The sequence below is a fragment of the Paroedura picta genome, chromosome 4 (genome assembly GCF_049243985.1).
Source record: "Paroedura picta isolate Pp20150507F chromosome 4, Ppicta_v3.0, whole genome shotgun sequence".
NCBI classification, from domain to species: domain Eukaryota; kingdom Metazoa; phylum Chordata; class Lepidosauria; order Squamata; family Gekkonidae; genus Paroedura; species Paroedura picta.
In genome coordinates this window covers 145557718-145584286 of record NC_135372.1, presented here as the reverse complement: position 1 = coordinate 145584286, position 26569 = coordinate 145557718, and the positions used below count along the sequence as shown (strand labels likewise).

General features: G+C 56.8%; 2 protein-coding genes across 6 annotated transcripts; both read right to left on the bottom strand.

The window, feature by feature from the left end:
* Positions 1–69: 69 nt before the first annotated feature.
* On the bottom strand, positions 70–4966 carry DNTTIP1 (deoxynucleotidyltransferase terminal interacting protein 1). Of its 2 annotated transcripts, XM_077336123.1 has the most exons (13): positions 4795–4965; positions 4625–4698; positions 4090–4186; positions 3542–3640; positions 3219–3287; positions 2922–2978; positions 2712–2773; positions 2145–2190; positions 1779–1837; positions 1546–1606; positions 808–879; positions 378–433; positions 76–246 (listed from the first exon to the last, which is right to left on the bottom strand). In XM_077336123.1, exons 1-13 carry the CDS (start codon positions 4948–4950, stop codon positions 102–104), a joined length of 1053 nt encoding a protein of 350 aa, XP_077192238.1. In that variant the 5' UTR covers positions 4951–4965; the 3' UTR covers positions 76–101. The 2 variants fall into 2 exon arrangements, with proteins under 2 accessions (XP_077192239.1, XP_077192238.1); XM_077336124.1 differs by lacking the exon at positions 808–879 and having other exon boundaries at positions 70–246; positions 4795–4966.
* A 17210-nt stretch (positions 4967–22176) lies between these two features.
* On the bottom strand, positions 22177–24579 carry LOC143836620 (protease inhibitor 1-like). 4 transcript variants are annotated; one of them, XM_077336110.1, is made up of 4 exons: positions 24421–24579; positions 23497–23787; positions 23022–23169; positions 22177–22376 (listed from the first exon to the last, which is right to left on the bottom strand). In XM_077336110.1, the coding sequence occupies exons 1-3, from the start codon at positions 24509–24511 to the stop codon at positions 23024–23026; spliced, it is 528 nt and encodes a 175-aa protein (XP_077192225.1). In that variant the 5' UTR covers positions 24512–24579; the 3' UTR covers positions 22177–22376; positions 23022–23023. The 4 variants fall into 4 exon arrangements, with proteins under 4 accessions (XP_077192225.1, XP_077192227.1, XP_077192228.1 ...); XM_077336112.1 differs by having other exon boundaries at positions 23626–23787; XM_077336113.1 differs by lacking the exon at positions 23022–23169.
* Positions 24580–26569: the final 1990 nt, after the last annotated feature.

The following is a 26569-nucleotide window of genomic DNA, read 5'->3' as shown; positions in this document are numbered from 1 at the left end:
ACCTTTATTGCAAACCTGATTATTCTTGTAACAGCCGAGCCCCCAGCCCAGCCCCCCCCACCAGGCCACAGTCCAGGGCGGCACCCCCCCCCCCCCCCCGCCTAGGGGTCCGGCGGCCCCTCTGAGGAGGGCGGGGGCGCCTCCCCTTCGCTGCGGAGCTGCTCCATGAACTTCCGCATCTTGGTGGTCATCCAGGGCGGAGGGACAAAGGGCTTCAGCTCCTCCAGCTTCAGGTCCAGGGACCCTCTAAGGGAAGAAGCACAGCAGGTGGTGAAGGGGCAGGGGGAGCAGCTCTCCTCTGGGGGAAGACCCCTCCCCCTCCCGGGGGGCCCGCCCAGCGCTCATGCCCAGCACCCAACGTGTCTCCCGTCTCTCACCTGTACTCGTCACTGGCCACCAGCTCCTGGATATCCTCCTCCAGCAGGAGATAAGCCTGGGGCGGGAGAAAGGCGCAGGCAGCTGAGCGGCCAGAAGAGCTGGCACGGCCGGCCCTCCTGCTCGAGAGCCAGTGGCGGAGGACTAGCAACGGGGAGGCCCACTTTGGATCCCCTCTCGGCCCTGGAAGCTGGCCTGCGGACAGTCCCACACTACTCTACAGAGTTGTTGTGAAGGTAAAACGGAGGGCAGGAGAAGAATGGAAGCCATTTTGGGTCCCCGCAGGGTAAGCAAGGGGGAGAGATATAAACTCCTCTATTCCTCTGGCCCAGGAGGAGAAAAGGATGACGCCCATCAGGCACTGGGACGACGTTCCCTGAAAGAGCCCCAGCAGCCTCCCCCCCCCCCACCCGCTTTCTCCTGCACACTCACCATCTTGCCTCCCGTGGCTCTCATGTGCTGCTGCTCTGCCAGCCAGTGCTTGTCTTGAGGGTCAGCTGCATACTGCGGGGGGGGGGGGGGGCGCAAAATCAGAAACCTCCACTGCTGATTCTGGGGGTCCTGCAGACCCAAAGGCCAGGCAGAGCTGAGTGCATTCCTCTTCCCGGCTGCTGTGCAAACCTGGCCCCCCATCCCAGCCTCTGCCCATGGCGCAGAAGTCAAACAGAGTGTGGGGGGGGCACAGTAACAACAATAATTTTTATTCATATCCTGTCCTCCCCTGGTCGCCTCAGGCCTTTTAACAATACAATTAAGCATTAAAATATTTTAAAAACTGCTTCCTCTTGATAATTCAAGGAATGGGTCTCTTTTGCCAGCAAGAAGGCAGTGCAAAGCGACTGAGAAATTGATTCTGCGAGACCATACACCCATCCCCCCCCCGGTTCAAAGCAGAATGCTCAACAGGCAGATGCCATTAGGGAAGGACGCAGCCAGCCCCCGGGAACTGACTGGCCGGCCAACCTTTGGCTTCTGGGCCCTGTGGATCCCGGAAGGCAACGGGAAGGGGCTGAGGCTCAGCAAGCAGCATCTGCTCGGAACACACAAGGCCCCAAGCATGGCCCCTCCAGCTAAAAGGATCAGGGGCTGTGAGAGCTGGAGAGCAGTCTGAGCTGGCAAAGCTGGGCTTGGTGGGACAAGCTTCATGCGTGTCCAGCTACCTGCACTGACCTTAAACAGGTGTGGGTGTTTGATGTACAGTCTGCCTCTGGTGCCACCCATCCCAAGGGCCCTGAAGCAGGAAAACCAACAGAGACCCCAGTTTTGCAACCACACAGACCCTTGCTCTTCTTTGCTGCAGACACCTGAGTGGATGGCATCCAAATGGTTGGCTCAGGCCAGCCCCAGCCCCAGCCCCAACGCCAGCCCCTCCCCTCCCCCCCACTCATCCAGCAGTAACTCACTTGTTTGCTCTTGAGCCAAGAACAAAGGCCGTACTCTCCGTAATCCGTGTGGGATTCCACTGCAGGGCAAGAGGGCGGAGAGGGGCAGGGAGTTACAGCCTCCCGCTACCACTCTGGCTCACTCAGTCAAGATGTTGGGGGGGGGGGGATGAAGTGCTGAGCTGAGTCAAACCCAAAGACCCTCCAGGTCTGCCTGCCACTTCTGAGAACACCCCCCTCCCCAACCCTCTTTTAGCCCCCAGCAGCCAAGGGGGAACCAGCCCCCCCCCTTCTGCTCCCCCCAGCCCCTGACTCTCCTCTTTGTGGAAAGGCCCACATGGGTTGCCTCCTTTGCAGCGAGGCGTCTCCCTCTGGCCAGCAACTCACCTTGGGCCCGTCCCTTTGCAGCAGCTCGCAGGACTTGGTTTTCCACCTGGAAGGAGAAAAGGCCTCTGGGCTACGTGACTTCCGGAGTGGGAGAAGGGAAAGGCCCGGGTGTCCAGCTGGTCTGCTCCTCCTGTCCGAACCCGACTCCTCTCCCCACATGGGCAAGAGCTGACCAGCTCAGCACCCACCCCAGCTGCCAGGATCCGTGGCCGGCCCTGTGGCTCAGCGTCTCCCTGGCAGTTTCCACAAGGCACCGCTCCCTCCGCCACCCTCTCTGCCAACCCTCCCCACACACTTCCCCGTTCAGCTCCTTGCTGTCCGGTGGCTCTGTGGCAGGGCCCCTGCTGGCCAGACAGAAGGTCCCAGGGCCATTCCTGGTCAGGCAGCAAGAGACACAAAGGAGCCAGTCTGCCCAGACAAGACGGACCCTGATGGGCCAAGGCAGCTGGATGAGCAGCACTGACCAGAAGTGCCTTCCTGCTAGAAATTGGGGGCCCTTCCCAGGGAGCACCAGAGGAGGGAAGCAGGGAGGGGCAAATGCCCCCCCACCACCCCACACACACTTACATGCTTGTCCCCGAAGCCCCTCGGTCATTCGACTGGCTCTGTGCAGGCGGCCGGCCCTTCCTCTGAAAGGGCAATCCCTCCTGTGAGTTGCTGCCCCGCTCTCCCCCCTGCAGAGCCCCAGTGGAAGCAGACCTTGCCAGAGAGGGCGGGTGCCCTGCTCCTCGAGGGACAGTCCAGCAGCTCCTCCGAGGGCATCCTGGGGATTCTCACCTTTTTGGGCATGGGGCTCCCTTGCTGGCTGAGCTCTTCATCCATGGGGCGGCTCCGCTGGGCCGGGAAAAGGAGAAAGGGAGCGAGAAAAGGAGAGTCACCCCTCTGTGCCCGCAGCCCAGTCTCAGGGCAAGCGGCACTCTTGGGCTTGGACGGCTCAGAGCCTCCTCAGCAGCACAGGCCTGGCAGAGAGGTCCCCACAGGGCAACCGCGAGCCTCCTAGCCAAGGCTGCCTTGGCACGTGATACTGGTAATGCTTTGGGCTCCAACCTTTGCCAGAGAAAGGTGGGTTTTTACCTTCATTGCTGGCACCTCGTGGGGCAGCCTAGCCACAGACTTCTTGGCATCGCAGAAGAGAAGTTTGGCCTGCAGGGAGAAGAAACAGAGATGGGTCAAGGATGGGGACTGGAGGGAACGCCAGAGAGAAGAGCCCAGAAATGGCCTCCAGCAGCCCTGTGCAGAACAGCAGACCCATTGACTCATAAAGTGGCTGAGGGGGGAGCTCATGCAATGGCTAGTGCAGGGCTCTGCCTTGGGTGCTGTTACCTGGAGTGGCATTTATTGGCGTTTGTCCATTTCAAAGGTTTATTAGCTGCCTCTCTCCCTGGCAGGGGACCCACCTGCTCCAGGCAGCTCCGACACGTGTCTTGGATGAGCTGCTCAGTGTCCACGTCTTCCCCAACGTTTTCCCGCACGTTGCCTGCAGCTTTCTGGAAAAACTGGGAAACAGGATGGAGCCAGGGTGGCACCTGCTGACAGAGCCTCTCCCCCAAATGGCATGCTTCCCCTGGCTGCTGCCCCCCCCCCCCAACTCAGCACACTGCAAACCTCTGCAGAAAAGCCTCTCAAAGCTCATCAGCGCACTCCCCCCCCCCCAGGGTGGAGGTCCAGCTTTGCAGCAGGCAGAAGACACATGAAACTGCCTTTCCCTAAATCAGACCACTAGTCCATCAGACCGGCAGTGGCTCTCCAGGGTCCCAGGTCTTTCCTATCATCTGCTGCCTGCTCCTTTCAGCTGGAGATGCCGGGGTTTGAGCCGGGGACCTTCCGAGCAGAGGCTGAGCCACGACTCCTCTGGCCTCTGCCTCCTCTTGTGCTCTCTAGCCTCCTACAGAATGAGCAAGGCTGCAAAGTCACCCCTTCCCTGACACTTCCCTCCAGCTCTTACCTTCATGTATTTATTGAAGACGGCCTGGATCTCTTCATTGATTGTGGGCTGCAGAACAGCTCGCAGGAGGTCCATGGAAACCACGGGGTCTGTGAAACTGGACCAGGGAGAACAGCGAATGCAGCCACCTCTGGGCATGCACATGTGTGATTCCCCCCAAACGGAGGGGGGGTGCATTCTGGGCTCTGCAACCCCACCCGTCCTCCCAAACTCAGATCAGTCCTGAAAAGGACAGGGGGGGGGCTCGGCAGGGAAATCATATCAGACTGGGAGGAGAAGCCGAATGGAGCTGGCTGAGGGGCTCCCAGTGCATCTCGGCCCCAGGGGCCCAGCGGGAGGGCCCGGCCACTCCTGCCCCACCCAAAGCTGCCGCTTCCCTTCCCTTCCGCCGGGGCCCGGGCCTAGAAGCGGGTCTGAATGCGTGTCCTGGGGGCGCTTTCTGCGCGCCAGGAGGGCCGGGGCCGGGCAGGGGTCGGGCGGGAGGTCTCCGGCTCCAACACGCGCCCTGCGAGGGAGGCGCGGCGGGCTCGCTCACCTGCTCATCATCTGCGAGCGCCGCCCCCGCCGCTGCACCAGCCGGTGCTTGATCATGATGTTCCAGGGGGGGCTCTGCGGGCACAGGCACGGGGGGGAGGGGGGTCAGCCGGGGGGGGCGGTGGGTCCCCCCTCTCCCCTCCCCCCTCATCTCCCCTCCCCCCCGCTCACCGCGGCGCCGCCCCCTCGCCCGCCGTCCCCGCCCTCCGTCCGCTCGGCCGCCTCCTCCCCGCCCTCCGGCGGCTGCTGCTGCTGCTGCTGCGCCTCCACCTCCCGAGCGGCCCCCATCCTGCCGCCGCCGCCACCGTCGCCCGCCGCACACGTCATCCCCGCGCGCCCATCCGTCGCCCGAGCAACGGCGCTCTCTCCTTCGCGCGCTCTCTGCGCAGGCGCCGCGGGGCGCTCCCGAGGGCTGGGGGGCCGAGGCGGGTTCTGGGTCTCCCGCCGAAAGAGGGAAGGGGGGGGGGAAGGGGAAGGGGGAGGGAGACCCCAGGGTGGTTTCAGCCCCGGGGTGGTTGTTGTTGTTGTTGTTGTTGTTGTTGTTGTTGTTGTTGTTGTTGTTGTGCCCTCTGCGGTTCTCATGAACATGTTGAACTTCCATGTCACCTTTGGGAGGTGACCTACCTGTGCGATCCTGACCCTGTTTGAGCCCCCCAAATGGAGCTTAGTCGACCAACGGGATCTTTTGGGAGCGAGCTTTCCAGAGGCCTGGCTGGCTCCCTCTGGCAGACATCTCACTCCGCCCAGGGAGCTCTTGTGGCCGCTCCGGGGCAGCTGCTCTGGGGTCCGGCTGTCCTGCGGCCGCCCCCCCCCCCAGCTGCCCCCGGGACCCCCCCAGGACCCCCCTCGTCTGTCACTGTGAGGAGCCTGCCATGGGTCCGTGGATGGAGGCTCTTGCTTTGCAGTTCTCAGAGAGCCACAATCCCCACCTTGGCCTGGCCTGAGCACCGCAGCTTGCCTGTTTCTCTGGCAGGGACCATTTCAAGGGGGGAGCTGCACGGTGCCAAGGCCTTGCCGCTTTCCTGAGGCATGCATGGGGCACAGTGCCAGCCCCACTGGGGAACAGTGCTCAGAAAAGCCACGGAGGGCTCCCCGGGCACAGGTTGGGTGCCACTGATGCAGAGGAACCGGTAGAGCTGGGCTCCAATCCAGCGTCAGGAGCCGCCCTACTTTGCTTCCAGAAATCTCGTGATTTGGTCATACGTATTTAAAGAGGTGGTGTGGGGGGGGAAACAGATACGAGCATCTACCCAGAACAAGGCTGGGTCTGGAGGCTGGACTCCTGTGAGCCAGCCTGCCTTTGGTGGTCTCTGGAGAGGGTGGTTACATCTTGGAGCCTCAGTGTGGATTTCTGAGCAAGGAGACTTCCAGGGATCAGGGCCAGGCTGACGTTGCTGTTGTTCGTCATGTGGGCAGAAATAGAGATAATTGCCCCTGTGGGATGAGGAAGAAGGGGAGGGATCTGCACCCTCTAAGCTGAGCTTATAGATGTCAGTTTTTCCCTCCGCACCCTCTAAGCTGAGCTGCCTCACAGGAAAGTCCGTGAGTCACGGGCCCCAGTTGCTCAACCGTTATTTGTCACTGGGGCTGGGGCCATAACAGGGGAAGGGAGATGCCAGCACCCCGACAGCTATCCTGCTAGAACCGACCCCGCACGCCACAGAGTCCTCTTGAGTTCTCTCCCAGCTGGCTCCAGAGGAGGCCGAGAAGAAGAAGAAGAGGGAATGGGCTGGTGTCCTGGGAGGGCGGGGCAGAAAGAGACAGAAAGAACAGGAGGTCTCGGCCTGCTCTCACTCCCCTGTACTGACCCAAGCAAAGGTCAACTGCCGAGGAGGGAGGTCATAGCCGAGAAGAGGAGTTTTTTTGTTCCCCACTTTTCAATACCCAAATGAGTCTAAAGGAGCTCTGACAGAACTGCTCTGTGAGAACAGTCCTATCAGGGCTGTGAGGAGCCCAAGGCCACCCGGCTAGCTGCTTGTGGAGAAGCAGGGAATCAGGGAACAGGGAACCACTGTTCTTAAGCAAGACACCAGGCTGGCTCCTGAACTTTTCCATCCAGGGCAGGGATATCAGAAACAGCCAGGGGCTCCTTGCGGGAATGGGAGAAAAGGCTCCGGATTCCAACAACAAGGCCACGAGGTTTGTTCATCAGCACTGGAGGAAGCGATTGCATTCCTGGAAACGCAACATTTCACCTCTCCTTGCTTTGCCACTGGCCTGCACGGGAGAAGGGCTGAACAGGCGCTCCCTCCCTGGCACCCTCTCCTGCCACGGCAAACAATGCCCTTCCTCATTTGAATTGTAGATTTTCTCTGTGGTAAGCGGTTCTGCCTTGGGAACCGTTATGGCCGAAAGGTGTTCTGCAAACAGAGTGTTCCCTGACGGTCTGCTCTGACTGGCAGCAGCAGCAGTTCTCCAGGGTCTCTCACTCTACCTTAGGGTTGCCAGTCTCCAGGGAAGGGCTGGAGTTCTGGAGTTACACCTGATCTCCAGACCATGGATTTCTCATTTTTTTTATTATTTCTTTAAAGCATGTATTCCTCTCGGAAAATCATATATTTGGAAGGGACCTTCAAGGTCATTTAGTCCAACCCCCTGCACAATGCAGGAACTCACAACTACCTGCCTACCCATGGTGACCCCAGTTTCATGCCCAAGTGATCCCCCCGCCCCGAAAAAAAATCTCCAGAATCCAGTCTGGCCTGGAGGAAATTCACCTACCATCCCACAGTGGCGATCAGCAATTCCCTGGGTGTGCAAGGAAGGGCCACAACAGACAAACCCTGGCACATCCCTTCCTGCCCACACACTCTGCCTAAGTTCATAAAATCAGCATATCTGTCAGATGACTATTTAGCCTCTGCTTAAAATCTCCCAAAGAAAGGGAACTCACCACATCCCAAGGAAACCTGTTCCACTGAGGATCCACTCTTCCAGATCTTTAGTCAAAAATTATTTTGAATTAATTTCGATCCGTTAGTTCTGGTCTGACCCTCTGGGACAACAGAAAACAACTCAGCTCCATATTCTATATGGCAGCCCTTCAAGTATTTGAAGATGTTGATTATATCCCCTCTCAGTCCTCTTCAAGCTAAACAGACAAACTCCCTCAACCTTTTTTCAAAGGACTTGGTCTCCAAAACCCTCACCATCTTTGTTGCCCTCCTCTGGACACGCTCCAGTTTCTCTACATCTTTCGTCAGTTGTGGTGCCCCAAACTGAACTCAGTACTCCAAGTGAGGTCTAATCATAGCGGAGTAAAGCAGCAACATCAGCTCCTGTGATCTGGACACTACTTTTAATACAGGCCAAAGTCCCATTTGCCTTTTTAACCACCGAGTCACACTGCTGACTTTTGTTCAGTGTCTGGTCTACTAAGACCCCCAGATGCTTTTTGCACATGTACTACAGCCAAGACAAGTCTCCCCCATCCTATAGTGATTCATTTGATTTTTCCTACCTAAATGCAGAACTCTTATTTTTTTCACAATTGAAATTCATTTTATTCATTTTAGCCCAGTTTCCCAGCCTGTCAAGATCATCCTGTATTCTGATTCTGTCTTCCGGTGTGTTTGTTACCCCTCCCAGCTTAGTGTCATCTGCAAAATTAAAAAACACCCCCTCTAATCCTTCAAGCAAATCATCTATGAATATGTATAGGCTAGATATCAGCAGTGGAATAGGCTGCCTAAGGAGGTGGTGAGCTCCCCCTCACTGGCAGTCTTCAAGCAAAGGTTGGATGCACACTTTTCTTGGATGCTTTAGGATGCTTTGGGCTGATCCTGCATTGAGCAGGGGGTTGAACTAGATGGCCTGTATGGCCCCTTCCAACTCTATGATTCTATGATTCTATGATGTTAAACAACACAGGGCCTAGGACTGATCCCTGAGGCACTCCACTCATCACTCCTCTCTAAGAAGATGACAAACCTTTTACAAGCACTCTTTGGGTGTTAACTGGCAACTAATTCTCGATCCACCTAACAGTAATAGGATCCATATCACATTTTACCAACTTACCGATAAGAATATCATATGGAACCTTATCAAAAGCCCTACTTAAAACAAGGTAAATCATGTCCACAGCATCCCCCTGATCTTGCAAGGTAGTCACTTTCTCAAAAAAAGATTTAGTCTGATATAAGTTGTTTTTGAGAAAGCCATGCTGACTCTTAGTAATTACAGCCATCTGCTCTAGCTGCTCAAGGACCAATGGATTGATCATTTGTTCTAAAATTTAATCTAAGAAAACAGCTGCTTTGGAAGGTGGCATCGTGCCCTACCGGGGCCACTCCCTTCCCTCAACTCCACGCTCCGAAGCTGCACCCTCCAGTCTCCAGGTATTTCCAAACCCAGGGCTGGCAGCTCTATGCCACCTACAACCCGGTCCTTTCAGCTGGGGATGGTGGGCGTTGAACCTGGGCCTTCCGCATGCAATGCAGATGCTTCATCCCTAAACTATGGTCCTCGTTTGGTATAAGAATTAAGCATCCAGCAATTAGCTGAAGAGACCAGGTTTTTACAGCCCTGTGTTGTCTAGCGGTTACAGTCTTGGATCCGGATTGGTGAGGCCTAAATTCATATCTCCACATTGCCCCTCTGAAACTTTCTGGGGGCGTTGACCCAGTCAGACTCGAAAAGAGGAAGGCAGAACCACAGCTGAATCTGACCTCTGAACCCTAAAGAAGGCCAGTCATTCAGAAGAGCCAGCTTGAGTGGGGCCTGTAGGGGCAAAAAGGATCTCCTGTGAGTGGAATCTCAGGCACTCGATGGTGGTGAAGTGGAAATTGGTTGGAGACTCTCTCTGGACAGTCACTTTAATGGCAGGACAGGCATGGCCTCTTTGACTATGTAAACATCAGGGGAGCCCTGCTCGGTCAGACCAGGGAGTGTCATAGATTCATAGAATCATAGAGTTGGAAGGGGCCATACAGGCCATCTAGTCCAACCCCCTGCTCAACGCAGGATCAGCCCAAAGCATCCTAAAGCATCCAAGAAAAGTGCGCATCCAACCTTTGCTTGAAGACTGCCAGTGAGGGGGAGCTCACCACCTCCTTAGGCAGCCTATTCCACTGCTGAACTACTCTGACTGTGAAAAAACTTTTTTCCTGATACTTGTGGTTTAAACCCATTACTGTGCGTCCTTTCCTCTGCAGCCAATGGGAACAGCATTCTGCCCTCCTCCAAATGACAACCTTTCAAATACTTAAAGAGGGCTATCATGTCCCCTCTCAACCGCCTTTTCTCCAGGCTGAACAATTGTAGTCCATGGACATATGGAGGGCCGCAGTTTGACTACCCCTGCTCTAGCCCTCAACCTATCTTCATAGGGCTTGGTCCCTTGGCCCCAGATCATCCTCGCCACTCTCCTCTATACCCTTTCAATTTTATCTACGTCCTTCTTGAAGTGAGGCCTCCAGTACTGATTTTGATGTGATGCCCCTGTTGATACAGCCCAAAATGATGGACAAGGGCTGTGCAAGTTCTCCGGAAAGTTCTTTGAGCACTCTCGGGTGCATTTCATCCGGCCCAGGGGATTTGAACTCATCCAGTGCAGCTAAATGCCTCTCGACAACCTCTCTATCCATGTTAACCTGCCACCCAGACACTGTCCTTTGGCTATGGACATCTCTAGATATGCCTAAACCCTTTGACCTGTGGGAAAAAACAGATGTAAAATAGGCACTAAGCCATTCTGCTTTCTCTGCATCTTCCGTTAGAGTTTGTCCATCCACACCCAACAGTGGGCCTATTGCCTCCTTTACTTTACGTTTGCTCCTCACATAACTGAAAAATCTTTTCTTGTTACAGTGGGCTTCCCTGGCCAATCTTAGCTCACTCTCAGCTTTGGCCTTTCTGATGATTGATCTACAGTGCCTAGTAACCTGTAGGTAGTCTTCTTTAGAGCTCTGTCCTTCCCTCCATTTCCTGAACATTTTCCTTTTCTTTCTTAGTTCCTCTTGAAGTTCTCTGTTCATCCAAATAGGCTTCTTAGAGCTCCTGCAGTGTTTTTGTCTTTCTGGGAAAGTCATGGATTGAGCATGCAATAGCTCTTGTTTGAGTAGCGCCCACCCTTCACATGCTCCCTTCCCTTCCAGCATTCTCATCCTTGATTTGATTTAATTACTGTCCAGCTTTCACAGCCATAAGTGGCTGCAGGAAATATGAAGAGCTCTCTTTGGGAGTCAGGCTGATGTTCTTGCTTCTCCATGTTCAGTTCAAGCTCATCATTGCTGAGTGACCCAGAGCAATTTGACGTTTGATTTCCATTCAGCAATTGCCACTCACATCAATTTGTGATCCAAGAAAAATGAGCAACAGATTTCTAAGGGGCTATTTCAACTCATTTCATGTCCAGCGCCTTCCCTAATGACGATTCCTAGAACAATGTTGCCTGTGATGCCGGAAGTATAATCCGGCGGAAGGAAGGCGGGAGAACGTGGGCAAGGAAGGGACTTTCCTCAGAAAAGGCCGGTCATCCTGAGCCCCAACTAGTAGTGGAAATAACCAGAGAGTAAGCAATGGCTTTTGGAAGAGAGCCGGGGTGGGGTGGGGGCTGCAGTCTGGGACTGGGATCTGAGAGACGGACGCTGCTTCTTCCTTGAATAAGAGGTGCCTGACTGGACTCAGACTTCGTTCTGCTGCTTCAGGCCCGCATGGCGACCCACTGAATCCATCCAGAGGGAAACCTTGGATGCCTCACCTGTGGCAGGTGCTTCCTCACATCTGCAGGATCCAGTCGGTTTCAAGTGAAACTGACCAATAGCGCATCCTTTTGTGCTGCTATACACATAAGTGGACTCTGGGGAATGGGAGAGGACAGGAAGGCCTGGAGGATCATTGTCCATGGGGTCGCGATGGGTCAGACATGACTTCGCACCTAACAACAACAACAACAACAACAACAAATAAGTGTGGGAGTTGTGTGGGGTTCCTAGTTTTCTGTTTCAGTTCAGTTTCTGCCTCTTGGACCTCAGGGCTGGGGTCACAGTCAAGAGCTGAAATGAACTCCCAGGGCCCTGCTCTGTGAACCGGGATTTTACAGTCTTCCTCATTAGCTTTAATTGCACGTAATTGCCTGTCTCTTTTTGCTTCCTGCATTGCAGGATCCTTTGACCCTGCTGCTCCCCCCTCCCCCCAACCCTCCTACACTAAAGGAATGCAAAGCGAGAAGCCACTTGGGAGTTTCTGTAGAAGTTGGCTCCAGACCGCAAAAACCAAGGCTGGAATAGAAAGGTGTTTGCATTTAAGGCGGGAGGTGGGGTGGGGTGGTATCACAGAGCCCGCGGTCGCCAGGCTCAGGCAGGGTTGGCACTTGGTGACCTCGAAAGAAGACTGCAGAGCAAGGCCAGGGTAAACCACCTGTGCTGCTTGAATGCCCTTCACACACACACACACACACACACACACAAGCACACACACACACACACACACACGGAGTCTTTAGCAGGGGTGGCCAATCTGGCTCTCCAGAGGTCCACGGACTACAATTACACCATGCTGGCAGGGGCTCATGGTAACTGTAGTCTGTGGACATCTGGAGGGCCTTGGGTTGGCCACCCCTGTTTCAAGGTCTCACAGGACTCCGGTTCAAGTCTGCCAGGGGCTCTTTCTTACCCACAGGCTGCCAAGTGCTGTCCTGAGATCCCAGCCCAGCCTGCAAATTGCTCATTCAGGTAGGGTTGCCATCCCCCAGGGGATGCCTGGAGATCTTCTAGAATCTCAGTTGATGTCCAGATGACAGAGACGAGTCCCCCGGGAGAGAACGGCTGTTTGGGAGGGGTACTTTATGGTCTTGTACCCTCCTGAAGACCCTCCCTTCGTTAAACTCCACCTTCCTTGAGCTTCACCTCCCAAATCTCCAGCAATTTTCCTGTCCATGCGTTGGCAACCTCTGGCCCTTCAGGCACATCTTTTCAAAGTCCAGGCTTTCAGGAGGGACCCCGGGGAGCAAAACCACCACCAAGAAACGTCCCCAGCAGTGATTGGCACAACAGGCCCAGCACCAGCAGCGGGGGGGGGGGGGGAGAGGGGGTGCCTTGCTGGGCCTTGGGAATGCACTTAAGGCTCAGAGCAGTGGCAGAGACTCCTCACCGCTAGGGATGCCAATCCCCAGGTGTAACCTGGGGATCCCCTGGAGTTATGTCTGTGGACATCCCATGCCACTCGAACTTATGGCTGGAAAGCACCACAGTTGTGACCAATCACCTTTTGAATACAGACTCTGAGAATGGACCAATGAACTGCTCCCGTTAAGAACCAATCGGGGTCTTTGGTGGGCTGGCCTAACTGTCTAGAAGTCCGTGTTGTGTCTGTGTCCCCCGCTTGGTGCTTTGGGGTTGGACTGAAGAAAGAAAAGAGCTGAGTGACTGGAAAGAGCTTCGTGGCCTGGGAAGCGGCTTCACTGGCAACGCGGCTGGGGTCTCTGTCCTGGGCAGCCTGTCCTGGGCAGCCACGACTCGGCTGGGCTGAAGCACAAACAAGCGCCGTCTCTTCCTCCTGTCCACCCACCTGTCCCTCACCTGGCAAGCAGGGTGGCCGGCCAGGTTTCCCTTTCTGGAAAACACCCTTCCAAGCAGATCGTTTCCCATGCAAATGGGCGTGTGGGGGGGAAGGGGGGGCAGGAAAGCTGTGGGGCAGGGCCAAGGGCAGGCTCAAGGTCAGCAGAAGAACCCATGAACACATGGGGGGTGGGGGGACACCTCAGTGGATCCAGTGCATACAAGAAGTTCCTGACAGAGCGGTCTCTCAGTGGAACAGGCTTCCTCGGGAGGTGGTGGGTTCTCCATCTTTGGAGGTTTTTAAGCAGAGGATGGAGAGCCATCTGATGGAGAGGCTGATTCTGTGAAGGCTCAAGGGGGTGGCAGGTGACAGTGGAGGAGCGAGAGGGTGGTGAGTGTCCTGCACAGTGCAGGGGGTTGGACTAGATGACCCAGGAGGTCCCTTCCTACTCTAGGATTCTCTGATGCAATGAAACAGTGTGAGGGGGCAGGAAGATCCCTTGTTCCTTTGGATATATAAGTTGTGGGGTTCTCGGTTCAGTTTTGATCCGCTGTACCTTAGAGCTGGGCTCATAATAAAGAGCTGGAATGAACTCCCAGGGTCCTGGTCTAACAAGGCGGTCAGAGCCGGGGACATGCCTGGGTCCAGGAGACCCATGGGAGACCTCCAGGGTTTCCCACGTAGGGTCCGGAGGAGGGGAAGGGGCCCATCAGGGCTGGCAGCCTTGCCACGGATTCCCTGATGGAGGCCTTGGCACAGAATCCCCCCAGATGAGGTGGGTCTCCCCCCTCCACCCCCTGCTGGCCTCACCAGCCATTCCCAGGGGCAGAAGGAGATGGTGCCTCAGAGTCAGGGGTGGGATGCTGGGGCCGTGCCCCCTTGGAGGCTGCTTGGGAGCAGTCTGAGGCGGCTCATCTGGGCCCAGACTCCAGCTGCCAGGGGGAGGGCCCAGCCAGCCTCCTGCCGGCTCCTCTCTCCACCACGCCCAGGCCTGGCTTTATAGCTGCTTGAGATGGCTGCTTGGTGCTCTTTCCCGGCTCCACCATGTGGCCCAGCGGCCTCTGGCTGCTCTTGGGGCCTCTTGCCCTCTGGGCTGAGCTCTTGGCTGCACCAGCGAAAGGTGAGGATAGGCACGGGCTGGACTGGGCTCCCGTGGGCTGGGAAGGGAGGCTGGGCTCCTGGGCATGCACAACAGCCTTGTGAGGGAGGACCAATGTCTGCCCAAGTGTGCAGCTGTGAGTGGGGCATGACAGGGGGTCTTGCCAAGCCTGCTGGGGGTCAGTAGCCGGGCCACGCCTGGGAGTGGAGCTTGGTGCAGCTTTGGACTTCAGTGGTTCTGCTGACAGTGATGGTGCCCCAGAAAGGGAATTGGATCCTTCTCTATTGCCCTTTTCCTGCATGCCTCACTTGGGAGACGCTTCTTCCGTCCTTCTGGCGTGTCTCACACATAGCAGGCTGGCTTGTTTTTTAAAAAACAACTCTGCTTTCTAATTTTGTAATCCGGGTCCCTTGACGCTGTTTACGGGGTGTGTCATTCTGTCGGACTTGTTTTGTTTTTAGGAATCTACTAAGTCTCAGTTAATGAGACTGGGGGGGGGGCAACTGAAGCGAGTTTCCCCTGGCAACCAGGAGCACAAATTGTTCTGCGGGCATTTTGCTACCGCTGCTTCGGCACCTGAGAGGGACCTGACCTTGCGTGAAATGGAACTCTCTGATGCCAGGCTGCCTGCAGGGCCTGTTCTTCGTTGGCCCTGCTGGTGGCAGAAAAGCCAGCCAGTATGGGAGTGATGATGGAGGAGGAGGAGGATCAGGGCATCCCTCTGGTTGGGGCTCTCTTGGGGCTCAGCCTCTGCTTCTGTGCGCTAGAATCCCAGAGTGGGAAGGGGTCCATGAAGGCCATCTAGTCCCACCCCTTGCTCAGTGCAGGATCAGCCTCCAGCATCCAGGAGAAGGATCTGTCCAGCCGCTGCTTGAAGACGGCCAGTGAGGGGGAGCTCACCACCTCCTTAGGCAGCCCCTTCCCCTGCTGAACTAGACTCCTAGAATCCTAGAGTGGGAAGGGGCCACAAAGGCCATCTAGTCCCACCCCCTGCTCAGTGCAGGATCAGCCTCCAGCATCCAGGAGAAGGATCTGTCCAGCCGCTGCTTGGAGACGGCCAGTGAGGGGGAGCTCCCCACCTCCTTGGGCAGCCCCTTCCACTGCTGAACTAGACCCATAGAATCCTAGAGTGGGAAGGGGCCATGCAGGCCATCTAGTCCACCCCCTGCTCAGTGCAGGATCAGCCTCAAGCATCCAGGAGAAGGGTCTGTCCAGCTGCTGCTTGAAGACCGCCAGCCCACCACCTCCTTAGGCAGCTGATTCCACTGCTGAACTACTCTGACTGTGAAAGTTTTTCTTGATATCTAGCTGATATCGTTCTCTACATAGTTTAAACCCATTCCTGCATGTCCTTTCCTCTGCTGCCAACAGGAATCTTTCCTGTCCTCCTCCAACTGACAACCTTTCAGATTCTTCAAGAGAGCCCTCCGGTCCCCTCTCAGCCTCCTCCCCTCCAGGCTGGACATTCCCAAGGCCCCGTGCCTTTCCTCATTAGGCCTGGTCTCCAGGCCCCCGATCATCCTTGTTGCTCTCCTCTGTCCAAGTCCTTTTCAAAGTGAGGCCTCCAGAACTGCAGGCAGGACTCCAGGAGGGGGCTGAGCCATGCAGTGTACAGCTCAGGGCATCTTGTGATTTTGATGTGCTGCCTTAAGGCGGGGCCGTTACCATCGGGAGGTATATCTGGACCCCGTTTTGGCTTGTGTTGTGACTCTATGCAAGATGTTTGCATTCCTTGTTTCCTTGATTTGCCTCCTGCTGATCTTTTCCTCATTCTCCAAAGGAGAGGCACAAGGCAGCAGCCGCTCCCTCCCAGGCAGGCCCCCCACAACAGCCCTGCAGCCCTGGCCTCCTTGGGGGCTCGATCCGTGCATGACTGGGCCTGTGTGCCGGGGGTTGCCCTGGGCAGCCTGCCTTGGGTGCCAGTTCTTCCAGGAGCCGCATCCTGGACTGTCAGCAGGAGAAGCAGAGCCCCTTCCTCCCTCCAAGTGGCACAGGGGCCAAAGGGGCAGAGTGCTTTGTGGGAAGGATCCTGCAGTCACTCTGTGTGTGTGTGTGTGTGTGGGGGGGGGAGGTATCCTTGCTAGGATGGATGAAGGGCTGCTGAGAAGGTGCCACATTCCTGTAGCATTTGGGCTGAGTCCGGAGTGCTCCCCTCCTGCCGCTCTCCTGTGCTCCGTATTACCTGTGCCTTGTCTCTCTTCCCTCTGCCCAGGCTCCCTTGGATCCCCACCGCACCAGCTGGGGGAAATCCCCCTGAAGGACCAGGAGCTCCAGACGGGCCCCAGGCCTCAGGGGCAGCCAGGGAGTGAGGAGGGGCTGGCCAACGCAGGCGCCCTTCTGCCCTCTGGAGGGCCCAAACCTGTCCCCACTGAAAATCCGCCCCACAAGAGAAGACCTGAGACTGAAGCCAAAGAGGGATCTGCTGAGGAATCTACAGAGAAGCCCCCAGTGGGATCCACCAGGAGCTTTCTCCCTGGCTGGGGGGAAGTTTGGTCTGCCTTGGGCAGGCGGAACTCCTCTGCAGAGAAGCTGTTGGGTGAGACTGAACATCAACGCCCCAGGCCTGACCAGGAGCCCCTTTCTGGTGGGGTGCCCCAAGCAGAAGGGAGGCCAGCTCTGGAGGGGGAACGGGCCGTGTCCTGCGGGGGCCCACCAGCGAGCAAGGGTGCAGGGCGGACCCAGCCGGGCAAACCCCTCCGTGGCGGAAAGACGGGCTCTGCGTGCCAGCTGGCGTCTCCCGTGGCTCACCCTGCGCCTCTCTCATCCCCCCCTGGTGGAGCGCGGGGGGTGGGGAAAAAGCCCACCCTTTGTGACAAGTTAACGTCTGGGGGAAGGCCCTCTTCTGAGGTGGACCACGCCACGCATGGGGAGCCCCCCCCCGCAGAGAAACCAGCCCCCCACAAAGGGCCGGAAGCCAGCGAGACACCCACGGCCCAGAAGCCTCAAGCCAAAGAGGAAGCGGAGAAGGGAGCCCAGGGAGGCAGCCAGGAGGAGGAGGAGGAGGAGGAGAGTGAGGATGATGATGAGGACGATGACAATGATGACGACGATGCGGAGGAGGAGGAAGGGGACAGGTACGAAGGTGGCAACTCCATCTTCGGTGAGCAGGGAACGGATGACGCCTTTGACCACGAGCTGGATTACGGGCTGCAGAGTTCCCCCTTCAACAGCAAGGAGTACAAGGACTGGTGGGGTGGGAATGAGGAGGAGGAGCTAGCGGCCCAGCCCGAGGGGCATGAGCAGGGGGGGCTCGGGGAGGGAGGGGGAGCCGGTGCAGAGTGGGAAGAGCCAGTCTTTGATGTGTGGGGAGACCTGGTGGAGAAAGGGGCCGGGGCCGAGCCCTGACTGGCCCTTGGTCTGCCAGAGAGAACACCTCTCAGGGAGGGGCTGGAGAGGCCTGAAGGGGAGGGGGCTGCTCCAGAGAGATGGGAAGGGGTCTTCCCTAACCAGCAGCCCCAACTCCAGCCTTCCCCTTGATCCTGGGACCCTTGGTCTTCACGTGTGTGTGTGTGTGTGTGTGTGAGAGAGAGAGAGAGAGAGAGAGTGACCTTTCTGGCAGCCCACGTGGCCTCTCCATCCCTGTGTTCTTGTGGAAGCCTGACCCTTTTCTCAGTGAAGGACCAGTGAAGGACCAAGAGCTCAGCACCCATCAGGGTGAAGAGGGTCCCTGGTTGGAAGCACTGACAGACTCTCGGGGTTCTGGGGGCCAGCCCTGGCGCTTGATGGGGTCCAAAGTGCCGTCCAGTTTCAGCCACCCTGTAGCAGCCCCCTTGGCTTGGCCCCTGCCTGCCCTTGCGTTGCAGCCCCGGGCTGGCCCTGCTCAGCCGGACTGGGCCCTCCAGGTCAAGGTGGAGCAACCCTCGACTTCCTTGGAGGCCTCCCATCCAAGCCCTGACCTGGGCTGACCCGACGGAGCTTCTGAGATGGGAAGAAATTGGGTTGGCTGGGCAGGGCAGGGCAGGAGCTTTACCGCAGGTCTGAAACAGGCTTCCTTCTCTGCAGAAAGGGCTCCCTTCCGGCCCCCAGAAGAGGCAAGGCACCGGGCCCTGCGGAGGCATCCGTCTCGGCAAAGGTTTTGCAAGAGAACTGCCTGGTGGCTCAGGGCCAGAGCAGCTGCCTGGTGTGCAGAAGGGTAATTATTAAATGTGCAGACGATACTCAAGTGGGAGGGGCAGAAAACACAACTGAAGACATAGTCAGAAGGTAGGAGGATCTGGATAGGCTCGAGAACTGGGCTAAACTGGGCCCCACTACTCTGCAGGACCACTTAGTTGCTTATGCCCCCCACAGGGCTCTTTGCTCTGCAGGTACGACTTTGCTGGCTGTCCTGGGCCCCTAGGAAATCCGCCGGGCCTCGGCCAGGGCTGGGGCCATTTAGTGGACAAGTTCCCGGAAGAGCTGAGGGCCGGCCGGAGTTGAGGCCATGGCGGGGTCCCGGAATTACAATCAAAGGATCCTCCCCAACATACAAGCTACGATTAGATCTGGTTCCTCGCTCCTGGCAGGAGACAACTTGACCACGGGCTGAACGGGGAGGGGGGTGGGAGATTAGAGTTTTTATAGGATTAGACCGCCATCTGACTAGCTGCAATGCATGGGGCGTTTGATGGTATTTTATTGCATCTTGTCATTGCTGTGAACCACTGTGAGACTTTCTGGAGAGTGGTGGTATAAAAATAAATAAATAAAATAATAAAATGAAATTCAATAGGTTCAAATTCAAAAGTTCTGCATTTTGGTAGGAATAACCAAATACACCAATATAGGATGGGGGAGACTTGTCTTGGCAGTAGCATGTGCGAAAAGGATCTAGGAGTCTTAGTAGACCATACATTCAACAGGAGTCAGCAGTGTGACTCAGTGGCTAAAAAGGCAAAGGGGATTTTGGGCTGTATCAAACAGAGTATCGTGTCCAGATCACGGGAGGTGATGGTACAGCTTTAGTCTGCTCTGGTTCAGCCTCACTTGGAGTCCTGTGTTCAGTTTTGGGCACCCCAGTTGAAGAGGGAGCATGTCCAGAGGAGGGCAACAAAGATGGTGAAGGGTTTGTAGACCAAGACCTATGAAGAAAGGTTGGGGGAGCTTGGTCTGTTTAGCCTAGAGAGGAGACAACTGAGAAGGGGCTCTGATAACCATCTTCAAGTATTTAAAAGGAGGATGGAGCAGAGTTGTTCTCTCTTGCCCCGGAGAGACAGACCAGAACCACTGGGATGAAATTAATTCAAAAGAAATTCCGTCAAAACATCAGGAAGAGGTATCTGACAGAGCAATTTCTCAGTGGAACAGGCTTCCTCAGGAGGTGGTGGGTTCTCCATTTTTGGAAATTTTTACACAGAGGCTGGAGAGCCATCTGACGGGGGTGGCAGGTGACAGTGGGTGAGCGATTGGGATGTGAGTGTCCTGCACAGTGCAGGGGGTTAGACTAGATGACCCAGGAGGTCCCGTCCAACTCTAGGGTTCTAGGTCCCAGGTTCATCCCCCGGAATCCTCAGTGGGAAGGAGCTGCTGGCCAGTGGTGGGAAAGTCCTCAGCCCTGAGAGAAGCTGCCAGCCTACTGGAGCCAGCAGGGGGGTTGAGAGCAGCAGCCTCTTTGCTGCTTCTCCTCCTCCACACGAAACCTGCTGGGTGACCTTGGGCCTATCCCGTTCTCTGAGGACTCTCTCAGCCCCTCCCCCTCCCCAGGAGCCAGTTGTGGGGAGAGGACCTGGCTTGGTCTGAATGTCCCCAGAGCTTCCCCTCCCACAGCCCCACTGGGGGGGTTGTCTCCTGGCCAGGGGCCTCTTGCAGGGATGGAGAAGGAGGGGTGGGTGTGAGGGTGAGTGGGTGTGCGGAGGAGGACGCCCTGCCTCCTTGCCTCCCTGTGCTGCAGGCCAGGCTCCCAGGTGGAGCGGCTCTTGGTCATTGCAGCCACTGGCCACTGGGGGGCAGCCTTCTCCAGCCATTCAGGCAACCCCCGCTGTTTATTGACCAACGCCTTCAACAACATCAGAGTCCAGGAGCACCTTTAAGACCAACAAATATTTACTCAAGGCAGGAGCTTTCAAGTGCAAGCACTCTTCCGCAGACTGAAAATGACAGGGGGAATATAGAGCAAAAGTTAATTCTGTTAAATTAGTAAACTGTGTCACACCTCCAAATACAGCCATAGGATAATTCTTTGCCAAAACAGTTTTGCAGGGTTTTTAAATTTTAAAAGATCCATACTTCATGCCTGGAGTCAAATGCAGAAGTGTAGGAGCCCAACGCCAGGGAGGAACCTTGCCTATATTTAAAGAATCCCTGCCACATGATGCTTTCTCAGTCTCTTTCCCCATCCAGCTCTGTGAGAGTCTCCATCTCTCTTCCGTTAGACTGTCCAGAAACTCTGCAGGAGCTCCGGTCCTTGCCTGGTCTCAGCTGCGGGTCCAGCAGGAGAGCTGGTGTTCTGTACCCCCCTTTTCTCTCCCTGCAGGAGACCGGCTCACGGCCCCCTTTGCCTTCCTTTCCCCACCACAAGCCCCCTATGAGGGAGGTGAGGCTGAGAGAGCTGGGAGGGAATGGGGCTGGCCCAAGGACACCCAGCTGGCTGCACGGGGAGGAAGAGAAGGGGGGGGGGAAGCAAACCCCGTTCTCCAGATTAGAGGCTGCCGCTCTTAACCCCGACACCCAGCGGGCTCTCAGGCTGGGGGTGCAAGTTGCCTTTGGGGGCCACAACAAGAAGCCCCCTCAGCTGGCTGGCTCAATTCTCCTGTTTCTATGTCAGGAAATCCCAGTGGCAGGAAACTAAATCCAGGGTCACCAAAGCCCGTCAGATCTCGGAAGTGAAGCAGGGCTGGCCCCGGCTATTGTTGGATGGGGGCCTGCCCAGGATTTGGGAGGAGTTCCTCCAAGGAACACCGGGCGGGGGGGGGTCATGAGGGAAGCAGTGACAGGCCCCCTCCGAACGTCTCTTGCCCAGCTGGCAGACACTCCTCAGATCTCCTGCTGCACCCCACAAACCCCATGTGATAAACGGGCAACCCCAAGAGGGGCTGGTGCCCCAGGTGGACCAGCAGCAGAACAAACAGCAGAGAGGTCAAGCCACTGGACACCGAGATGGCCATTGAGCTCCAGCCAGCTCTCTGTCTTGGCTTCAGGACCCAGAGAGGGGCCAGGACCGAGGGGTCACCTGGACCTGTGCAGCCTTCCCTTCCTGCTGCTCCAAGGTGATCTGTCGGACATGTAGATGGCTAGCAGCTGGGGGACCTTGGGCTTGTCACAGTCCTGTCTCACAGAGCAGTTCTCTCAGCTCCACCCACCTCCCAGGTATCTGTTGTGGAAGGAAAGGCGAATGGAAGCCGCTTGGGTAGAGAAAAGCGGCCTATAAGAACCAACTCTTCTTGGCTGGATCTAATGTGGCTTCTCTTATGTCCTCATGACTGGGGTGGGGAGGGGGAGAGTGGGAGGACATCTGGAATTCTGGCCCCTCTGGTGGATCTCCTGATGGGAAGCCACTGGCCTGATTCAACTTGGCTTCTTTGATGTTATTTTATCTAGGGCAGGGATGCTCTGCCTTCTTGGTGCTTGGGGGGCCGCAGTGGGAGGGCTTCTGGAGTCCTGGTCCTGCTGGGGGTCCTTTTGGTGGCCCCTGAGTTTTGGCTGCAGCATGACGCAGAGTGTTGTCCTGATGAACCAGGGGCCTGACCCAACATGGCTTCTCTTATGTCCTGTCCTTTGGGGTGCTGGTCCTGCCTCTTGGGCCAGGATTGGTGCCAGCGTGTGACTCACCGACCTTGTGGAGAGTGAGAATCAATCCCTTTGACACAACCCATAGAGCAGGGGGAGTCAAACTGCGGCCCTCCAGATGTCCATGGACTACAATTCCCATGAGCCGGCAGGGACTCACGAGAAGTATAGCCCATGGACATCTGGGGGGCCTAGAGGTAAGTCATCCAGTCCCCCTCCCGTGCCAATGACATGAGTCCACCAACAGGCAAGTTCAGAGGCTGGTTTTTATTGGGGGGGTGGGGGAATTAGGTACATGTCTGCAGCACATCTGGACAATCTTCTCCTCCCCTCCTCAGGAAGCAGCAGCAGAGCCGGTCTCTGGGCCGGGCCAGGCCAGGCCAGAAGGACCCTGGAGATAGTTGGGGGCTGCTGCTTCTTCTGCGGCTGCCTCAGTCTCTGTGGCCCCCTGGAAAAGAAGAGAAGAGGCAGCATCAGCCCTGGATGGACCCACCCCCCTGCTGGGCCTGACCCCCGGGGGATGTTGCAGAGACGAGGGGCGGCCCAGGCAAGCCCATCTCACTGGGTCCTGGAAGCTGAGGAGGGTTGGCACTGAGATGGGGGGGCGGGAAAGAGGGAGGGGGGAAGGAAGGGCCACACATGTGGGGCAGAGGATTCAGTTCCTGCAGCTGTCTGAGTCCTTCTTTGGTTTTCGGGGGGGGGGGGAAGGGGCTGCAGCTCAGTGGGAGGTCCAGCTAAATGGGAGGTGGTTTGGGGGAGTCTCAGGGGAAGCAAAAAGGGTGACTCAAAAAACGGTTCTGATTCCTGCACAAGAGCCCTCATTTCTCATGCTAGTAAGACCCTGCTCAGAATCCTACAACCACGCAGAACTGCAGCCATTGAGAGAGAAGTGCCAGATGTTCAAGCTGGCCTTCAATGGGAGCCCCGCACTCGTGGTCACCTAGCACACCTGCACTGATTCTGGGAAAGTCAGCCCAGTCAGCATCCTGAAGCGTCTGGCCCTGAGCCACGGCCTCTCAACGCACCTCCTCAGTGGGGGTGCCCAGATCAGAGCCAGGGCCGTGGCAAGGGGGGCCTCCTCCCCGCCTCTTACCACTAGTGGACCTTCACGCAGGTGTGGCCACAGCCGTTGCTGCAGCATTTTTCTCCTGCTTTGCAGTTCTTATCTGAGCTGCACAGTTCCACACAGATTCCAGTGCCCTGGGTCCTAGGGCACTCTCCAGAAGGCCTTGGGAGACGCCCTGGAAGGATGACAGAAGGGCTCGGCAGGAAGGGAAGGGAAGGGAAGGCCCTCCCAGGCAGCAGGCGTAGGAGGGCAGGGTTGCCAGCTGGAGAAAGCCATTTTGCCTGCTAATGGGCGTGGGGAGGTGATGACTCCAGCTGGCAACTCTGCCCTTCTGCCTCTGCTGCCTGGGAGGGCCCTTTTCTCCAGGATCTGGGCTGATCTTTGTACTCAGTGGTAATTCCGGCTGCTTGGGAGGGTGGGTTCAGTGACAATATTGCCCCTCTGGGATTCCCTCCCCTCCCCCCAGACCCCAGCTTTCCCAAACCTCCGGGAATTTCCTAACCTGGAGCTGGCAGCTGTCGCTGTGGGGCTCCCCCCTTCTGCTGCTCCCCCCACAGGCTCCCTTTCTGCCTGGGGATCCGGGTGTGTGCCGTTCCCATCCTGGACTGTGCTTGTGCAGCCAGCATCTTACCTCCACAGGCCAGTTGGCATTCTCTCCGCGTCTTGAAGTTATTTGCATTCCCTCTGCAGCCTCCGTAGTCGAATTCCTCACATCTCCTGGTCTTCCAGTCGAAGTACCAGCGGCGTATCAGGGCCAGGCAGGGGCCCGGATACGGAGGCAGGCTACAGATCCCTGAGAAACAGAACCGAGAACCAGGGTCAGGCGGGAGCAGGGGGGGCCGGCCAGGGGGGTGTCTTCCTCGGGTGGAGCCACAAGCCCTGGGCAAGCAGGGCAAGGAGATGAGAGAATCATAGAATGCCTGAGTGGGGAGGGGACACACCGGCCATCTGCCCCCCCTCCCGCTCAGTGCATCCCCCCAAGCAGCCTTTTCCTGCGGGGGGGGGGGGGGGCTGAGCTCTGTGGTCTAGAGAGGAGCAGTCATTCCCCGAGAGCTCCCCCCCCCCAGAAGCTGGCCATCTGAGCCACAGGGCTGCAAGCTGCTCCTTGGTGGCCCCTGACTGCCTCGAGGTGAAGCTAGGGTTGCCAGCTCTGGGCTAGGGGATTTCTGGGGATTCGGGGTGGAGCCAGGGGAGGGCAGAGTCTAGGGATCTGAGCCAAAATGCGATGCCTCCCAGCATGGCCATTTTCTCCGGGGACCTGATCTCTGTCACCAGCTGCAGTTCGACAAGATCTCCAGGTTCCACCTTGAGCTTGGCAACCCTTGGTGAAGCAGTTGCCACTCTGGAGCTTCCACCAGCAGGGATGGAGGGGGGCCGGTGATGGCCACCAGGTCGAGAAAGGATCTGGGATTGGGTTGGGGCTTACCTTTTGCCTCTGCTGCGGACGGCATCTCAGCCCAGATGGCGAGGAGGCCCACAACGAGGAGGAGGAGGACGGGGAGGTCCCTGGCGGCCATGGTGCAGCGTGCAGGAGAGTCAGGCAGGGATGCAGCTGGTCTGTGCGAGGCAGGATATAAACCCTTGGTGGCTGGGCGGGGTCTGGAGAGTGTCCAGCGTTGAGCAAGAGGCAGCTGGGGGGTTTTCTGGGCCAGGAAGAGTCACTCTGCAGTTGCTTCCTCTGGAACGGGAGAGGCCAATCCTGTTCGGGGCTGGAGCCAAGGGTGAGGTTGCTCCACTTTCCTGCAAGGTTTCCCGCTTCTTCCTCCAATCCTGGAGGCCATTCCGCACAACTTAAATGTAGCAGAAGTCTTACCTTTGGTAAATGCTACTAATTCAAGGTTCCGCATGACGTCGCACACAATCTGCAACACTCCCGCAAAAAGCGCTTCGTTGTAGCACTTTTCAGGAAATCGGGAAAAGTGGATTCCCCCTGAGAAAACCGCTACACTTCTGCGCACAAGCTGCAACACATCAGCGAAAGGCATGTGCGTTCTCAATGTAGCGGTAGAAAGAAAGTCCCTCTCCCGCTCTCTCCGCCGAACATCTGGCGAAGCGATCGCCATTTTTTCCCCCTTAGACGCGGAAAGCAACGAGCGAGCAAGGCTTCTCAGAGGCTTCTCCGGCTGAAGTCCCTCCACAGAAGTGATTAAAAGTTAAACAAAGCTCCCTACTGCAAGTGTCTCTGAAGTTCCCAAGCACAACACAGCCCCTTGTTCAGCACTGCCTGTAATTTCGGCCACAAATCTCGCCCATGGGGGGGGGGGATTTTTTTTGAGGAGCCTGTAAACGATTAAGCGCCAGCTCCTACACCTGCGGAAAAGGTCTTTCTGATACATTGAAGGAACGAATATGCGTTGCTACAGGTGTTTTCGTTTTTTTTAAAAAGAGTTCTTAAAGGGAAACACGAACACAACAGTTAATTGGCTGTTAAGGGGCAGAAGGAAACATGGAAAAATATCGCCTCCCCTATTGTGATTTCGGCGATACCGGAAACTTGTGTGTTACGAGAACAGTGCTAGTGGGAGAGCCTTTTTCCGCTAGCAATGGCTGTGTGCGTTACCGCGATCTGCCACTTTTGCCTGCAGCGCTTTTCAATAGCGCACAGATTTAGCCACATTGCCCTTTGTGTGGAATGGCCCCTAGAGTCTACCCCCCCCCCCCCAGACATCCATTTTCTCTGGGTGAACTGATCTCTGTAGTCTGGAGATCAGCTGTGATTCCAGGGGACCCCCTGGTTTCACCTGGAGGCTGGCATCCCTACCCCTATTCATAGGCTCTGCCTCCAAATCCCCAGGGATTTCTCAACCCAGAGGTGTCAGCCCTAGCCATGACTGATGGGGACAGGGGTCTGCACACACAGCTCTTCAGGCTTGGCAAGAGTTGTAGGGCCTTGATGGTGTTCGTTCCCTCGCCCTGGGCAGTGGCCTGCCAGGAACTTTCTCTGCAAGTTCAACAGCCACCCCTGCTAGCTGGATGGCAAACCGACTCCAGCAGGATAGAGAGGCCACTTCCATCCCGTTGCACCGAAGCTGAAGATGCACCAAAAAACTGCAGCGAGATGGAAAGATGGAAATATGGGTCAGGGAGTGGGAAATCCCCCAGTAGTCCCTGTGGTGCTCAGGGCCCCTTCCTGGCCCCCTCCTCCCCATTGCCCCAGGCTCTTGCCTCAGGAGAGCCTCAAGGTGGGGCAGCCCTCCGCCCTCTGCCCTCCGCCCTCTGCCCTCCGCCCTCCTCCTTCCTCCTTCCTCCTTGAGGCCAAGTCAGGGGTGCCCTTCTGGGAAGTGTCAGGCAGGAATTCGGTTGCCTCAAGCAGGGTCCGTTGCATCACGAGCCGGGTTTCAAAACCAAGGAGGCTGTTCTGCAGGAGAAATGTGGGGCTCAGAAAGACCCTGACCAGCCTGCTTCTGGTCCAGCCCGTGAGCCAATGAGAAGGCAGCCTGCTGGCTGGAAGGCCGCTCTTCAGACGGTTTCCGCACTAGTGGTATTCCTTGCTGCTGACTTTTCAAAGCGCTGAATTTTGCGTTCATTTCCAGAACCTAAATCTTGCCCTTCCAGCCACAGATCCAAATGGCGTG

Bases quoted from the DNA above. Each gene is read 5' to 3' on its own strand.
- LOC143836620 (XM_077336110.1), bottom strand. From the start codon at position 24,511: ATGGCCGCCAGGGACCTCCCCGTCCTCCTCCTCCTCGTTGTGGGCCTC. The intron at 23,788-24,420 runs GTAAGCCCCAAC...TCTGTTTCTCAG, and splicing joins GTCCGCAGCAGAGGCAAAAG to GGATCTGTAGCCTGCCTCCG. The intron at 23,170-23,496 runs GTTAGGAAATTC...TCATCCTTCCAG, and splicing joins GCGACAGCTGCCAGCTCCAG to GGCGTCTCCCAAGGCCTTCT.
- DNTTIP1 (XM_077336123.1), bottom strand. From the start codon at position 4,950: ATGACGTGTGCGGCGGGCGACGGTGGCGGCGGCGGCAGGATGGGGGCC. The intron at 3,288-3,541 runs GTGGGTCCCCTG...TTCTCCCTGCAG, and splicing joins GTCGGAGCTGCCTGGAGCAG to GCCAAACTTCTCTTCTGCGA. The intron at 2,191-2,711 runs GTAAGTGTGTGT...TTCTCCTTCCAG, and splicing joins GGGGCTTCGGGGACAAGCAT to GTGGAAAACCAAGTCCTGCG.